This window comes from Apteryx rowi, unplaced genomic scaffold (genome assembly GCF_003343035.1).
Source record: "Apteryx rowi isolate R43461 unplaced genomic scaffold, aptRow1 scaffold_523, whole genome shotgun sequence".
NCBI classification, from domain to species: Eukaryota; Metazoa; Chordata; class Aves; order Apterygiformes; family Apterygidae; genus Apteryx; species Apteryx rowi.
This window is the reverse complement of record NW_020450787.1, coordinates 365,489-383,056: the sequence shown is the minus strand read 5'-3', so window position 1 is coordinate 383,056 and position 17,568 is coordinate 365,489. Positions and strand designations below refer to the sequence as shown.

At 36.4% G+C, this 17,568-nt stretch overlaps 1 protein-coding gene across 4 annotated transcripts in view; it reads left to right on the top strand.

Annotated features, from left to right (window-relative positions):
* Nucleotides 1–3,591: 3,591 nt before the first annotated feature.
* The window catches only part of MYT1L (myelin transcription factor 1 like), a 131,341-nt gene continuing 117,364 nt past the window's right edge, over nucleotides 3,592–17,568 (top strand). For all 4 annotated transcript variants that reach the window (XM_026080499.1, XM_026080498.1, XM_026080497.1 and 1 more), the window contains exons 1-3: nucleotides 3,592–3,646; nucleotides 3,829–3,862; nucleotides 4,164–4,226. In XM_026080499.1, coding sequence (XP_025936284.1) covers nucleotides 3,592–3,646; nucleotides 3,829–3,862; nucleotides 4,164–4,226 — 152 coding nt within the window. The remainder of the gene's footprint in view (nucleotides 3,647–3,828; nucleotides 3,863–4,163; nucleotides 4,227–17,568) is intronic.

Below are 17,568 nucleotides of genomic sequence, written 5' to 3'. Positions count from 1 at the left end.
TTTTTTATTTCTTGGTGGTTATTAATACTCTTAATTGTCTCCAAATACAAAAGCGATGTCTTTTCTTCCAAATTTATTTAAGTAATTTCTTATTATTATCATTATTCCTCTTCAACATTCATTTTTCATTAATATTTTTAGTTCTCCTTATCAACAGTTTATGTCTACTCTATGTATGTGTGTGCATATGAATTATTTGTTTTTCTTCATGAACTGTAAGTTGCATTTTTTAGCTTTGGATTGTTGTGAGGTTTTTTTGCTTTTCTCTTTTTATTTTTTTACTAGAGAATTTTTATGATGTGATTATACAAATGTTTTTCTTGGTATTTAATAAAGCATTTTTAAACTGCTCCTAATCATGATCGTCTTTTTATGTTAAAAGATTTCCTTCTATTCAGTTCTGTTCATCATTACTTCCAGCTTTAATATACTTATCCTTTTAAGGCCCTTTGTGTTTGTGTGTATGTGCATATTATTTCTCGGAATCAGATTCTGTACACAGCAAATAGAATTAAGTCTTAATTGTCACCCAGGTGACCACACAGGGCTTTTTTTCATTTTTATGCAGGAAAATGAGGTTTAGTATAGAATTTCCCTCAGCTGGTTAAAGTATTCTTTTATATTAGAAAGTTATCAGCTATAATTTTTAGAAAAATCAAGGATACTTCTGCAGTTATAGCATTAATTCACCACCCCATAAGAATTCTTCAATGCAGCTCAGTTTTTTTTTTTTTATTTTTTGCAAATAAATGCTAAAGAAACTACTCAACCTGTTTTCTGTCCTATTTGGTTGTCTGTAACATTCCTTCTGGTATAACAGACCTTTTCTGGTACTTTATCTTGTGATTTATTAGTAAGAACACTGATCTGTAAGTATTCAGGGTCTTGGTTCTCTAGATTGGCAATAATGCTAAGGCACAAAATGGTGATACAAAGCCGCGATACAAACTCATAGCTCTACCTCTCTCTGCCCATCCTCCCTAAGTAAGGCATATCCAATAATTTGATCATTTTTAATGGTAACTTATCAGGTTTAATTCACCAAGACTTTTTTTTTTTTAGAATTAAGAACTTTAGTTTTCCATTTTTATTTCTAGAGCTTCTCTTGTAGGCAGCTTAAAAATTTCCTCTCTTCTTATCCCGATGCCTTGTTCTTTATTTTCTCATATTTTAGCTATCCCGTCTTAGATGCCAGGCTAAAACTAATTCTAGCCAGACTGTTCTCCATGTCCACATATTCTCCTTTGTAAAGGTGACTTGATATTCTGCAGAACTATACTATAAATGTCATGACTAAAGTAGGACTACTGAGATGAACCCCTTGTGAGTCATTAAGGCCCACATTTCCTCTTTCTGTTTGTGAAAATTCTGAGGAAGAAAGTGTTTCCTTGAGATTACTGATAGGCCTTGGGAGCAGAATTCTGTTCCATGGCCATGAGAATGCCAGGAACACATTTGGGGACTGCTATGGTAGGCCAGCAAGTGTCTGCCCCTCACAGAACTGATGTGGGTGTCATGCAGAATTTCAGGAAATTGCCTGCTCTCAGCATCAAACATTTCATGGAGTGATGATGGCTGAAAATTTGATATGACAGACAAAGTCTTGAAGATCTGTGAGTGAACATATAAATAAACTCAAAGCAAGATTCAGTAGCCTAAACATAGGCATGTAGCATCATTTGAAGTATCCTAGAGCATGCAAGACATATGTTGCCGTATACAACAAGTTTTCTAGGTCACAGCTCACTGCAGATCTGTGCCTTTCTGGAGCAGCAGCTGTAGGCTACGTAGGACACGCAACAACATCTAAGATAATGCTGTATATGCCCATGCTTAGGTAACTGACTAATTTTATCCAAATTTTAAATTTATTTCACTTCTTTGACCTGCTTCAGGATGTGGATTGTGTGGGTAGCTAGAGCCATTTTGGATGCCATGGGGTATCTGAAACATCTCCGCAGGGTTGGCAGAGGACTAACCTATACCCTTCTCTACCCTTCTGGACTGGCAGTTGGGGGCTTGATGGGATATCTTAAGGCATCTCAGATAGTAGCATTGATCTCTGTTGACTATGATGGGAGCTTATGCTCCTAACACACGTACGCCCAACTAAATGTAGGTGTCTTAATTTCAAAATGAAACCCACTCAAAGTGATGCAGAGGTCCATGTCAGAAGATTGCACTGAAGCCCCTTAATAGAGGCTGGTGATGCATTAGCTTTCGTGATACCTGTTTATTTTAAAAGAAGGTCATCTTTACAGTGTGGATTAAATCATGCTGCCGGGAACCAGATGATGAATACTGAGAAGCAGACCTATAATAGTAACACAGAGCCTTGATAGAGTGGCCCTTTCTTTCCACCAAATCCCCTTTGCCCACAACTTTTGTTATGCAGACTCTTTCTTCCTGATACAGTGAATTGAGGAAGCTACATAAAAGAATCCCTAGTTTTCTTCCTTGTTAAGTTAAAATGTAGTGTTTATGTTAAGGTGTTGACCGAAGAAATCTAGGTRTTTAAAGGGTTACTGCAAGTCACCCAAATCTGTGCCTGTGTTTTAGTATAAGGTATGTGGCATCTGTACCAGATATCAATCCAAGAATATAGCTATAAATCAGTGATTGATTTTTTCTGGGGGAACTAGAGCCCCATGGTTGATGTCTGTGCTTCCTGACCTTTGCAATATCATTTCTGTGTACGAACTGCTGCAGATCCATCTTGCCCTCCCATTCTTCCACATCCAGAGTAGCTGATGGTACAGATACTGCGTACATTTTCCCTGACACAGTCTCTCACAAATTCCAGTGCAATCCTCTTGTGTTGTACAAAATTATAAACAGAACCTAGCCTATAAAGTTTACCTTTAAAATCTGGTAACAACAGTACACGGAAGATCATGTGGCCCTATGGTAACTGTTATAGATCAGTGCTTATGGTACCTTCTGAGGTCTAATCAGTGGCCCTGCCTCTGTCTGGTAAAGATTTAAGATTGCTGTATATTTATTATTTTATAGGGAGTTGCATTGGATAGGAATGCTGCAGATTTATCCATAGTTAGCAAGAGAGCACACTCCTGAAATTTGAAAAACAGTGAAAGGTCCTAATGCCTTATTGAGTCACATGGAATCTATGAAGTTCTAATGATGACTCTTTATCTCCTTTTCAGTCATTAGTTCTTCCCCTCTTTCCCACTGCAAAGCATTCGGTTAGAAAGAAACCTATCATGTGGGACCCCTTGATTTTAGTTTTAAACCATGCAGAAATCTATGCACTTTATTTGAAAATATATGGGAGTAATCAGGGCTTTCTGTCAGAAAAATCCTGTGAAAAAGAAGAGCTAGTGCTTAGTCGCACAAAATTCGCTATGAAAACAGGGCATGCAAATTGACTGATTAAAGCAGAAATTACCATGTTTTCTGTTTTTAAACAAACATAAAGATCAAAAAAATCCCCTGTAAGGTGGACTCTCCCTTACAGGATAAAATGGAATTAAAATAGTGTCAATAAATTCTGTGAGAGACTGTATCAGTCTGTGCATTGATAGTCTGTGCATGCAGGATAAGAACATTGACTGCCTGCTAATCTATTCCCAGATGGAGGTGGATGCAGACGAGAAGCGCCATCGCACACGCTCCAAAGGTGTTCGAGGTACGTCTCTTGCTTCAGTAAATCACTCAAGGCCCCCTCTCAGGGTGACCTTCATCCTCCAGAATCTCTTTGCACGATTCATTCTGACCCTTGCTTTTACACAACCTTTCTGGTAATTTTCTGTAGAAGAGGGGTACTTGTAATAGATGATAAATTTTTATATATTTTCCATCTCTCTGCAGTTCCCGTGGAACCAGCCATACAAGAGCTGTTCAGGTTAGTGCTCTGAGTGTAAAATGTATCCCCATTAGCAATTTAGAAAATTCATGCCTTTTAATGGGTATAATGCACTTTCAAGTTCATTGGTGGTTTGCTCATGCCCTGCTGCACTGATGAAATTAATTCCCCCGAGACTTGCTAATAAAAAGCATCCCCTCTTTTTTTTTCCCTGCAGTTATTTAATTTCTCTCCTTCTGTCTTTGTTGCTCTCCATCTCTTTAATACCTAGTGCCTACTTTTAGTATAATCTTTCTGCAGCACACTAGCACCTATATAATTAATTCTCTCTCTCTTGCAGTTGTCCCACGCCTGGCTGTGATGGCAGTGGTCATGTTAGTGGCAAATATGCAAGGCACAGAAGGTAATATCTATAATTTCTTATAATTTAGTGAAAACTTGGTGAACAAATTAGCTAACATGACCTTGTTAACCCAAACAATGATAAAAATTAGAAATTGGACATTCCAGAAGCTCTGCAGATTCCCACCATTTTTTTCTTTCCCTTTTTTTTCTACCACCAAAGTTTTTCCTTTCTCTTTATTGTGTTATTCAAAATCTTTAAAATTTCTATCAAGTGTAAGCATCATATAAATTAAAAACTAAAAAAATACAAATGAGGACAGGCCCCAAATTCTTATCAAACATACAGCATATTCCATCCATCCTAATCATGTAGGCAAATCTGCAAAATCTAAAACACATTGTTGCTGAGCACACATGTTCTCATTTTCAGTCTTCCCTTGGTTTTTGCATACAGTTCTGTTGCTCCTGTATTGCAAGTTAAAATTTGGCCTTACTGACATTTTGGTGCCATCTATCTATTACGAAATACATCATTTGATGTATTTCATAACTGGATGAAAACATAAACTTTTGAACACTGTGAGTTTGATGATCAGATTAGATTCAAAGGTCAAAGCCTAAGACAGGCCAGTGATATTAAGACTTCAGGATTCAAATATAATGTTATATTATAGCTATAAACACCATTACTTTGGTTTCTAAACCGTGATAAACGGAGAGGTCTCTGATAAGAAAATGTGTTTAGCTGTTTATTGTTAATCATATTCAAGGTAGCATTATGTTACACATATTCATACATGTGCTTCAAATTAATTTAGAATTCAATCTTTGCATTTCTGTGTCTACAGTGTAAATATTCAATATTGTATCGTATATCTGTATAAACAGCATTCATTTCCTGAATCATTTGTCCATGGATTTCTTTTACAACATTTTGAAAATTTAACAGTATTTAAGCTCTAGAATACATGAATTTTGCTCATGTGCTGTGCATTTTATATAACATACTTTCTACAGTAGCTCATTGTAGGAGATAACTTGATTGACATTTTGGCCATATCTCTACTGAATAGAGAGGTTATTCTGACCAGAGTTAAATTTTCCTGAATCTGTTAAGATTTTTTTCATTATTGTCTTTTTCAGAGTATTGTTGTCAGGTTTTAAAGCACTTGTGGGTTAAAGAACACATATTTCAAACCAGATGTGATAACTGTTTTGCAATGAGGACATATGTTTTTTATGAATTAAATTGAAATTATACTTTTGTGGTTAAAGTATTATTTGAAACAGGAGAGACATCAAATAGTGACATGTCAGTCCATTCCACAGTGCTGGATGCACCTGTTTGCTTAACAGTGAACGATCAGAGACAAGTCAAGAAAATATTTTCCAAATTAAAATCAAAAAGGTGATATGTATGATAATGAAAATCTTTTGAATTATATTTAAAGAATATATAACATAAAATAATTATATTCAGATTTCTTAATACTCTTTTACTTATAAAAGTGGCCATGTTTTTGTGGTTATTTGAAGGATTTGGATGATTTGATATACTGATATAGCAGAAATAGTCAAAATCATTCCTAAAACCACTTGTGACTTCTGATTTCAAAGCATATTTTTCTTTTGTGCAATTTTTTTCATGTAAATGCAACCCTCATCAGTAATAAATAAATGGCACCAAATCCTTCTTTTCCTCCAGAAATTTCATGAGCAGTCAACAGTTAAATGATATGATTATAATGTCCTATCTAGTTATGAGATTGTAACTAAGTACATTTCTTTGCACTTCATGGGATTTACCTGTGGTTTTCAAAACCAACATTTTTTAAACCAAAACAGAAGGAAACTATTTAGCTTAAAAATAATCTAACTTTTCTTCTGAATCGCTGTAACTTTGAACCATGTGGTTTATGCGTGACTAAGATCACCTTTTTGGGGGGGGGGAGGAATAGATGTAAGTTTGGAAAGATTAGATGCAGTTTTGAGATGTTAATTCTGTATTTTGCTTTCTTCACATGATTCTGGTGTGTCAGTACATGAACAGACTGAATCTCAGAGCTGTTAATTAAATGAAATTTTGTGGTGGATGCGCAAAGAATAAAAATTGGAGATACATCAAAAATTCTTTTTCTACTGGCTAAATAATTTATCTTTTTTTGTGTTTTTCTTTTGCCACCCTGTATGTCAATCCACTGATCGGAATACAGTTAACTAATAGACTTTTCATTAAGACTAAAAGCACGAAGTTCCTTTTTTGGAGTTTGCAACATACTGTCTGCTTTCTAACAGAGCTTTTTTTTTTTTTTTTACCTAGTCTAATCAGTAATTTTAAGTTTTTGAAAGATTTGAAAGAATTTTTCATTTTTTTATATGGCTTTATATGGGTTTATATAGGTTATATGAACACATTTATATGTGTTCGGGGAATTGCATATCTAAACTGATGTCTAACTCAATTCCATTTAGATCTTCAGAGCAGTTTAATGAGGTTAAGACCTTTCCATTCACAATACTGGACCAGCTCATTACTATGAATGAAATGTATTTGCTACCACTAGATGTAGTCAGAGCCCTCCAGAATTATTCTGTTTTTTCTATAACATGTTGAATTCTTTGGAAAATCTGGCTTTTTTTGTCAATACAATTTTATTCTTTTAATACCAATGTGATAGTGAATGCCATATTCGGATACTACATTAAACGTGAACTGAAAAAAATAGATCTTTTCAAATTTTCAGAGGTATTTGGGGAATGAAATGTTCTTTTGCTGACAAAACATCAGGCAGAAGTTAAGAGTTTTTTCATATGTTTTATACCCAAATTGTGTTTTTAATTATGAAAGAGCTGCTGCTGAGGCCTATAAGTCTAAGTCATAACCCTGCAGTACTGGGGTAAACTAGGGAAACAAGCAGGCCTTATATGTCATTGGTGTTTCCCTGGGTGTGTATCAAAATGCTGGTACTAGTTAGGACTAGTGTAACAGTGATTGCCTCAGTTCTACTTTTTGAATTTTTCTATGTGACAAATCTTCCTTTGCAATTAAATGATACATGACTTAGTGGGTACTTTGCTCTCAGCTCTTAATTTAGGTGCTTAACTTAAATTGCTAGCTGGGCATCCTAACTAGTCAGTGAAGATGGACAGGCTCCTCTGCAGAGCAATTTACGGTAGGATGTTAGGAATGCTAAAATTAGCATGGAGGCAGCACCTCTCTCACCAGTGACTGGCTAGAAAGCTCAGAAGGGTTAGTATCCCAGTTTAGGCACTGAGGGTAAGTGCCCAAAGCTAGGCAGTGTGCCTAGCTTCTACAGGGCAGACTCATACCATTTTTCAAATTTCAGTAATACCTAGAAACACCAGCCTAGCAAGGACCCTCTAGTGCTGTCTACGATGCATAGTGTGAGGCAGTGCCTAGATGTCAGAGTTTACACTGATGAGACTACAGTACCTGCTGTTCATGTTTCCAAGTACCTAAACTGAACTGGCCTGCTCACAGTGCACACAGTTAAAGAGATGAATATATATCTTTGTGGCATTAGGTCCTTAAAAAATATCWAGAGAGACAAAGGGTGAGAGAGATCTAAAAAAAATTACAAAAACAAAAAATTAGGCATTGGCACATTCAGACAGTGGTGGAGCCAAGAAATGAACTCAAATCTTATGCATGCAAACCAGATCCTTTCCCCTGTACCATGCTCCTGATACTGCTTATTTTATTCACTTGATAGCTTTTCAAATCCATCATGGATAGCAGCATAATAATGATCAGTATTCTCATACGTTCAAAGCTGTGAATTAATTTTGAAGAATAAACTTGGTCCAGAACCTTGAATACTTTTAGCTATGAACAGTCCATCTAGGTATGCTGTAGTTACTCAAAGCACACTAGGTGTTTGCAGAACGTCTGTCAGCTAAGCAGCTGAAGAAAAACATGGATTTGAGTGTTCTTTCATTGTGATTAGTACGAACTTTGCTAGTTTCATTAACTAACTTTAAGGACAACAGGATTCACAATCTATATACCTGAAAATAAATTTAAAAGCCACTTCAGTTTCTGTTCTAAGTTATACTGGTGCAAATCCCATAGTTACTGAATAGTAACTGAGAGCAAACTGTGGCCTGTGTTATTTACTAAGTAAATGTGAATATCTGCTTTGGAAGTATTGCACCCTACTGTGTTGCTATGCATTTAGCTTTTTTTTAAAGAGAAAAACTCACATTATATACCCAATAGATGGCTATGGTTTGTCATGTAAATAGGTATTTAGACACATCATAAAAATCCTAACAAGACTCTATTAAAAAAATACTGATTGCATCCACTGACCTATTTTAAAAGCTTCATAACATGGTCGTTTAAATTTTTTCTCAAATAACAAAAGCAATTAGATTCTGTAATGGATTAATCACTTGCCAAATACCACATGCTTCAGACTGAAAGACATTTTAACAAATAAAAGCCCTATTAAGAATCTTATGCTGGTAGTGCAGCTCTCTATATATTAATGAGGATTCTTTTAATGCATATATGTATTTGAGAGCAGATAAAGCCATTGTATAGAAATTAAAACAAAACACAATCTTAGTCTGAAACAATATACATCAWATTTCAGTGAAGAATGAATTGTTAAGGCCAAATGATAAATCCTTCAGATTTAAAATGGAAATACTGATAGAGCTCTCACTATTTCATGAATTTCAAACTGATTGCTGAAAATAAGAATTCGGATGAAATAAACAAACTTAAGCATTTCGTCTACTAAGGAATTCTGCATGCCCTTTGTTCAGTACGTATTACGTTTATAAGGGATTTTTTCATTAAACACTGATACAGCATCTCACAAAAGGAAGTCTCAAAAATGAGGAGGGGTCATAAAATAATGTTTGGATCCAAAACGTATGAATTGTCACTAGCCTTATAAAATACTTTGCATTTTAATTTACTATCAAGTTACTTGATATCAACCTTAGTTGCTTTACTAGGCTGTCTCTCTTCCTTCCTGTCTATTGCATTATACAGATAGAACTGTTTTGATCATCTTTTAATTTTAAAGCATGAGATTTGTCATTTAAAAAAAAAAATTATTTAAATTTATAAATACCTTACAGTTTAGCACTGTTCTTTTGATTAGGAAAAGCCCCACATACCCTTGTTTTGCCTTGGCATGATATACTGTGGTTTAGTCTATATTTTAGAACAGAGTGAGTGAAATAATTCAGACTCTCAAACTTTAAAATTAAAAGACACAAATGTCTCTCTCTTATTAGAAAATTATTGAATTTTCTCTGGCTTGTTGTGCCATATTTCTTATTCAAATTTTTTCATTTCATATACCTTTTCACCCACCAGTTTGATTGCCATGGCTGCAGCCGTGGGTGAATAATTGCCTGTCTTCACAGGAGCATGTTCTGGAGCTAAAGTCGAGTGCTTGCTTCCTGATGTATGCCTCATTTGGATTCTGCCGACAGCCTAGGGGCTGTATTATTCATGCCTTGACAGATAGCACTCACTAAAAGCATTGGAACAGGGCCAGGTACTGGCAGAGAGATAGTGGAGCATTGCAAGTTGCAACTGAGAGGAGCATCTATAATACAAAAAAAGAGAAATCCTCATACCTCCCTTTTACTGGTCTCACTTTGATGGAAAATTCATTTGCATCAAAATAAAATACCCTAAAAATAAATATGTTTTTTCTAAACCACGCTTGAAAGTTTAACACAATTTTCCACATTTAATTGCAAAGCTGATTTTAATTAGTAAGGCCCTGCATGTGAAAAATGAAGATTCACTTGGGTGAGTGTAACACATTGCAGTGTCTGCTGAATGCTCTAATTAATGTATGGCTGCTGTACAACAGGGTGCACTGTGGGATATTTATGAAAAATTCTGTGCATGCAGCCAGTCTATCTGTATTTTAGTTCTTGAATCCACAAGAATAAATAACTTTTCCCCCTTTATTCTTTATGAGACATCATTGTGCATGCCATCACTCCATCCATAAACTTTATGGCATGCCTGTCCTTTTTACTATTTGTCAACGATATTATAAATCAGAAGCCAGGACATACATATTTTAACATTAATTTGATAGCAGAGCATGGTTGCACACTGTGCAAAACCCAAGGTCCGCTGAAGCATTTGTGTAAAGCCTAAGCACAGAACAGCGAGGTTCTTATTGTTACTTGTTTATATGCTACTATGAAAAATGCCACTGAAYGCTGGAAGTAAAGACAAATGTATATTCATTTCTCTCTAAGCTGATATTCAACCTTTATTATACTGTTAAATATGATAGAATGATCCACTGGATATTTTCCCAAGGAAAAACTGTACTCTGACACTGCCAATGCCATTTAATTCTGTTTCATTTAATAATGTATTTGCTAAATATTTTGGTAAATTGTGGTAAATACCAAGAATAGCACTATAAGGATATATTATTTAAAATAATTCATTACTCAAATTTTGTAAAGAATTTTAATAAATGGAGCAACTTTGCTCTGTTAAATACAGCTAAATATTTTCTTCAACTAATTTTTAGCTGTAAGCAAAAGTGCACAGAGATTTTCTAATAGAACACTGCAAACAATAAATAAATGTGGTGACAGAGAATCCATAATGTATTAGAGGTCTGTATTGGCTGCTGTCTGGATTCAGCAGTATATTCTTTGTCTGAATTGTTGATTAATGTTTAAAAAGGTACAAAGTTGGGTCTGAAACGTCAACCAAGTATACACCAGCAATTGGTGTGYGGCTCTGCATGCTAGAGGCTATTGTCTAGGGCTTACTATACAAAGGATCCACAGTTCAATTTCTCCTACTGCCATCTGGATTGGGAATAGCAATTTCAGTGGCAGCAAGTTTCAGGATCTTCGTGTGCCAGGAGTACTAGTCTAATAAAGGAAAAAAATATCAAAGGCAGGATAGAGAAGGGTGCTGACCCATCTGTGCAACGACGGCAACAGCAGATTTAGGATGTACTTTCTGCAGTAGGTCCCTGGGAATGTATGTTGCTGAAATGATACACTCATTTTCTTTCAAATGGCAGGTGCTGGGCATATTTCTCATTCAGCAGTCCACTTGCAGCCACTGTGTCTGCTGTAGGAAGATCTATCTGAAGACGTTGCTGTCAGCCACCAAATAAATGAGGACTGTACAGAAAGTATAGAAAAGAAAATTAAAAGAAAAAAAAATGAAGCCCCAGTAATACTGGGGAGATAATTTCCCCAAGAGGATTCTGGAAGTATCTATATGCATTTGTCCTTTACCTACAGGAAATTCATTTGGTTGTCCCAGTAGCTTGGCTGAGAATGTTGTGTTCTCTTAGAGGAGAAATAATAATAAATAGTTTGAGGTTGAAAAATTCATGTTTTTCATAATAGAAGAGAAGAGGATCTACAGAGCTGATCCAGACATGATGGGCAAGACATTTCATCTTGCTGTGCTTCTGTTTCCCCACTTGTAAACAGAGGGAGAATCTCGGGCATTGTAAGATGTAAAGACAGATGCATATATAGGAGATTTTTACAAACATGGGGCCCAAAACTCTGTCTCTGATATTTATCTGATATTTAAATAAAGACCTGATTAAAGACCTTCTGTTGATGTCAAAGGAAGTCTAACCTTACATTCAGTGCTTTTCGGATAAAAACCTTTTTCTGGAGGATAGAGCAGAATTAACTGATTTGTGATGATAGGACAGTTCTACATTAAGAATCAACTCTTGTTTCCCTATTCTATATTTAGTGAATTACTTCTACAAAGTTTCTTTAAAAATCTTAATTCTAAGGTTTAAAAAGCTAGGGGTATTTAAGACATCTGTTCATTTCTGTGTATTTCAGTGATAACACAGTCATGATTATTAGCCTTACACTAAACCATAGGAGTCATTAGCAACATTGTGCACTGGGTTGAGGGCACTAAGGAGCTGCCTACATCCTCCTACCAAAGGTTCTTCTGAACAGCAGGATAGCTATATTGTGTGCAATTGAAAAGTGATCTTTGGATTGGAGCATCCCAAGTCAGGGCTTTGGAAACAGGAAAAGGTACTAGTAAGTGCTAGCAGCTGGCTAGATAGGGAACTCCACCTTATTCCTGCTCTAATGTCCAAGCCAACCATGCTACACACTGCTTTTAGGCAACAGTGACTAATGTGGATGGCTTTGAAAATATTTTATCCATAGGTGGGACCTATACTATCAGAGAATACCATTGCTCTGTACCTTCTTACCTTATCCTCTGCTTCTCGGATACAATGATCTGAACTCTGGTAGAATCATTAAAAAACAAACTGGCAGGGGAAGATGGGTAGGTAAAAAATAGAGAAAGTTATTTTTAACTTTTTCCTTCAAGTGTTCAGATTCTGTGAGATCAGACACTTCTGTGTTACCTGGGCTAGAAAAGAATTCAGGATGCCCAGAAACCAGGGCCCATCTGCCTTCTGTATGTTCTTAGCCACAAGAACACACTAACAGAGAAAAAAATGCATAGATGGATATGTAACAAAAGAAGAGAGATGAGGCACAAAATGAAAGAAATGAGTGAGCAAAAACAAGCTTGTAAGAAAAAAGAGGATAAAGAGTAGGGTTTTCTTTTTCTCCCCCTCCTCCCCCCCAAAGTGCACTGTGATGTGTCTTTAAAGGCTTACATTGAAGTTCTTCAATAAGTTGAGACAGCCCTTTCAAAGACATCACTTCTTATTAGTGGCTCATATGAAGTACTGCTTCTAGTGGTGTCAGCTCAGGACAGGGAAAGGAAAGGTACTCCCGAGCCATCTTCGATGACAATAATAAATCTAAAAAAAATCTATCCACAGTACAGAATCAGATGCCCAAGGGATAAATAGCTTCTGAAGAGGTACCTTGGCACTATACCTCTTAGGACACTGTAAACGATGATACCTTTAACCAGATGAGTATTCCTACCAAGTTAGTTTCCCAGGTACTCTCCTGAATCACCTTCCCAAGAAATTTTTGAAGCTTACTAATTACATCAAAAGGGATCTCAGAACCTAATGTCCTTTTGTTATTTGCAGGAACCAGCAGTGCCACACTGTAAATACTCATGGTATATTGCAGAGCTGATAAAATGCTTAAGAGATGTTCCTGTGATTGAAGTTAGGCCTGTGTCTTAAATCTGTTTCGTGTGATAAAATTTGTAATAATATAAAGTCAAATGAGACAGGACAATGTATTATTGGCTTCACATGTCAACACCARCCATTTAAAAAAGGTTGTTTTAAGTTTCTTTCCCTGGGCCTGGGACATATTTTTCTGCCATCAGTGTTTTTATTTATAGTAATGAGCTGACCACTAGAATGGATGGACAAATAGTAAGTGAATGCTTTCTCTCCAACTGATATTCTTCTCATGAAAAAAATTCACCAGTGATATGTGCTTGCTGCTGCATTTCATCCCCACAGTGTCTTCAGGAGAAAATCTTGCTCACATTTTGTGAATGGGAATAGGTGTTCACAAAAAAGGCTAGACCTAAAAACTAGCCACTAGTTCAGCTCTTCAACTTCCCCTTTAGGTCAACCAGTCCAAAGTGTAGATCCTCAGAATCTCTTTCGTATTTGCTCTCTAATTCTGAAGCCAATATCCATCTGTATGGAACTATACTTTTAGCATTAAACTTCTCCAAATTTTTAATGTTCTGCTAGGAAGCATGTTCATTTTGAGCACCCTGGCACCTATCTCATACCAAGCCCATAGCATTATTAGTATATCTCTAATCTCTTATCTGTTTGTTTCAGTGTAGCAGGTGTTTTTAAAGCCCTCCAATTTGTGATTTGTACAAAACATGGCCCTCACCTGCTATTGTATTCTTTGTCAAAAGGAATTAGAACATTTACCTCCCATCTTCCTGGAACTTGCCTTGACTATAAGAATCTAAGGATGTTTTTATTCCCTTTTCTTGAGCTGTTCTCATTTTGCTGGGAATAATAATGTATCCAAAAGGAAGGAGGAAGGATATAGTTTTGTAACTTTGAGCAGTCAGTTGGAGAGAGAAAAACCTGAATTCCAGTCCCAGCATTAATACTTCATATAGAAGACAGAGGTATTCATTTTAGAGAGGAATGGAATGCAACCTTCAAAGGTAGCAAAGACTGTGGAGGAATAAGATTATCTCTTTCTCTGTGACATAAAAAACATGTAAATATTTTCTTTTGCTTGAAGTATTATAGAAGTGAGTACTCTCACCCCAGATTAGCATAAAACCTCACGAGCAAGCACTCTCTGAGAAGTGTAAAATGAAGCTTCAGTTACCTGTGACAAAAGAGGGTAATAAACACAAGTTTCCCACATATTCCTATGTGTTCTAGATTAGATAATGGCTGGGGCTGTGATTGTTATTCCTCCTCTGACCATCTTCTAATGAAAAGACTGAGTTCACCTCTATTTCTGTAAGAAAAACAAAGGCTTAAGGTCTTAATTCTAGGAGCAGAAACCTCCCAGTACAGAAAGTATCTTCCTCCTGTCCAGATTACAGCATCTAATTTCTTCTGTGTTAAGTGCTTAAATTTCCCTAGGTGCTATAAGAGGAGCAGAGATACCTCACTTGGATGTTAGAATTCCACAGTGCAGCTATGCATAGCAGTTGGATGCTGTAATGCATTTATTTCCCTGGTAAATTAGCAGTTCGTGATTCTCTACTGCCACACAAGAAATTTGCATCAGCCAGAAATTGAGTCATGCCTTCTGAATTCTACTCCAGTGCCTTTTTCTTTAGACCATCCTTCTTGTATTAAAAATTCATTTATGAAAAGGCTAGCAAATGATTACTTATTATTGAGTATTTGCAGCAATAATATGAATAACGTGCTAGAACCACTGTTACACTGTTTAATGTAGTCTTGCTTAATGCTAGTTTAATGCTAGTCTTGTCTTAATCTTGCTTGGTCATGGTTTCTTCTAGAATCACCAATTAGGATTAATGGTTTGTTGGTTCTTAGTAACTATAAGGACTATTGCAGGAGAAAGGGACAAAAAACAGCCGTCAAAGCAAGAGGATATGTCATGACATATATCACAAATACTGTCTGATGCGAGTCTTACAGATGTTTGCATGCCACTAGTCACTGCACTGAGAAACTGTATTTGAAGCCTTTCTCAGAGAATTCTCTGGATATCCCCTACTTTCTGAAAGGAAGTAGGACATACTAAGTCCCACATAAGTGGATGGCTGCTCTGCACCCAACTTATTATGGTAACAGTATTTTATGCTCATAATGCTTTTTCACCTATTGGTTTCAAAGCATTTCACAAATGTTAACACAGTAGCCTCAGTGCATTTTATCATACTAAGTATTCTATTTCAAATGACACTTGCTATAAAACATTCACAGGATGGGTCATAGCAATTTTTTACCATTGAACAGTTATACTACAGAGTATTTTGGTACAGGAAGTGAAAAAAATATATTGTTTATCTGTCTGAAACTGTAGGAATAATTTTGAATTAAGCAGAATATAATTGCATGAATTTATTTTGAAACTGACTCTGGAATTAACATTTCTAATTCTTAGGAAACAGATACATAACTCTTTTTAATTCCACATGAAAGAAGGTATTGCCAGTTACACTGTTCCTTCCACAATGGTGAGCTAAAAATTTGCTTTAGTGCTACTGGGAAGGAAAGTGTGCTACTTTCCGAGTCACAGTAGTGTCTCTGCAGCACCTAGGTGTACCTTAGAAATATTGACATACTCAGAACTGACGTGGCCTGGCTTTGCTTAGCTCGTGAGGCCTAATGGGATCACAGCAAAAGAGGGACTCAGAAACGGAGTCAGAGTTATAAAACAAATATTTTAGAAAGCATGCAAATAAATTTTAACTACTGTGTTAACTTCATATCTTAGCATTCAAGCTTGCTGCTTCTAGTTATGTTATTAAAAGGATGTAGGAGGAAGGATTGAGCAGTTAAAATGGCGTTGACTAAAAGTGGAACCATTTATTTAAAATGTCAGCATTTAAGGAAAACTATAAAACAGACATAACATTCGGCATTTTCAGTGTACTATAATTTTGACTGTTCAATGGAAATTATAGCAGTCAGTCAGATTTAGAAATCACAGTCCAGTGGACAGCATGGGTAGAACCACGAAGGAACTATCATGGTTAATTTAGAAGTGCTAGTAGCAGTTTTTTTCACTCTTTACGTATACTATGGATTAAACTGATCTCTTGTGTAAGCAGGAGTAGRATTTGATTCCTTTTACACCAGGACACACTTAGTCCAGTTTATATTATTCTAGAAGTCTGTAAAAAAGAAGATCAAAATATCTTAACTGTTCTGAAAAAGCGAAATGAGACCTTAGGTACTGAAATCCAAAAGGATCCACAAAAATCCTGAGTCTGTGGTTGAACAAACTTGTAAAAAAACCTGCTTATGTGTGCCCAGAGGTGCAGCCAGCTTAGCTGAGCTGTGCTGCTCTGTGCTTTTTACATGCCAGAACATTTGAGGATCACAGACTACCTGTACTTGTACCAGCATCCTCTGATCCAGGAAGCACAGTAGTCATTCGCTGGCCACATTAACGTGCAGGAACAGTGTGGAGTTTGATATAGAACGTAGCAGTCACAGCCCCTTTCACTGAAAAATTTCATGACAGTGATACAGCCTGGACCGGCAAGTAGAATGCTAGCACAGGAAACAACATGCTCCTTCGGTTTCTCCATCCTGAGCAGGCTCAAGCACAGTGTTAATTCCCAAAGTAGGATCACATCAAAAGGATAACAGGTGAGACAAGAATGAGATTGTCTTCCATCCCTGCTGGTGAAGCTAGGCCCATGGACAGAAGAGAATGCTAGTTTTCTAGGGAAAAAAAGAGAAAAAGAGATAGAAGCTAGTGTGATGATTAAGGGACTCCTATAAAGGAACCAAATTTGGAGTCATATCAGGCTGATTAGGACCAAAAAAACCCTCTTTGTTTTCTTGACTCAACCTCTGTGTTGTTAAAAAAGGGCAGAGAACCACACTGTCTGGGTCTAAACAGAGCAATAAGGTAGCTATCCATGCTAACAGGCATGCTAAAGTTGTTCTTTTTGGCTTATGAGTCATTTTTTCAAAATGATGCCTAAGTCAGAGTTGCAAATAGGTGCAGACATCTGCAAGAGAGATGGAGGTGGTTTCAGAGACATTCTTTTCATGGTGTTTTGTATTTCTTGGTGTAGATGTCCCACATACAGCATGCTGCCTATTGCAACTCCCATGCTGATATATCTAACTTTTCCTGTTGGGGAATTTATTCACTTAGGAACTTAGTCATGTAAACTTAAGTACTTTAAAATTAAGTCTGATGTAATTTAGCGTTGCCACAACTGCTTCCATTATAGATTTGGGCCCCAAATGGTATAGGGACCATTTCTAAAAGTGCAGATTGCTAACTGA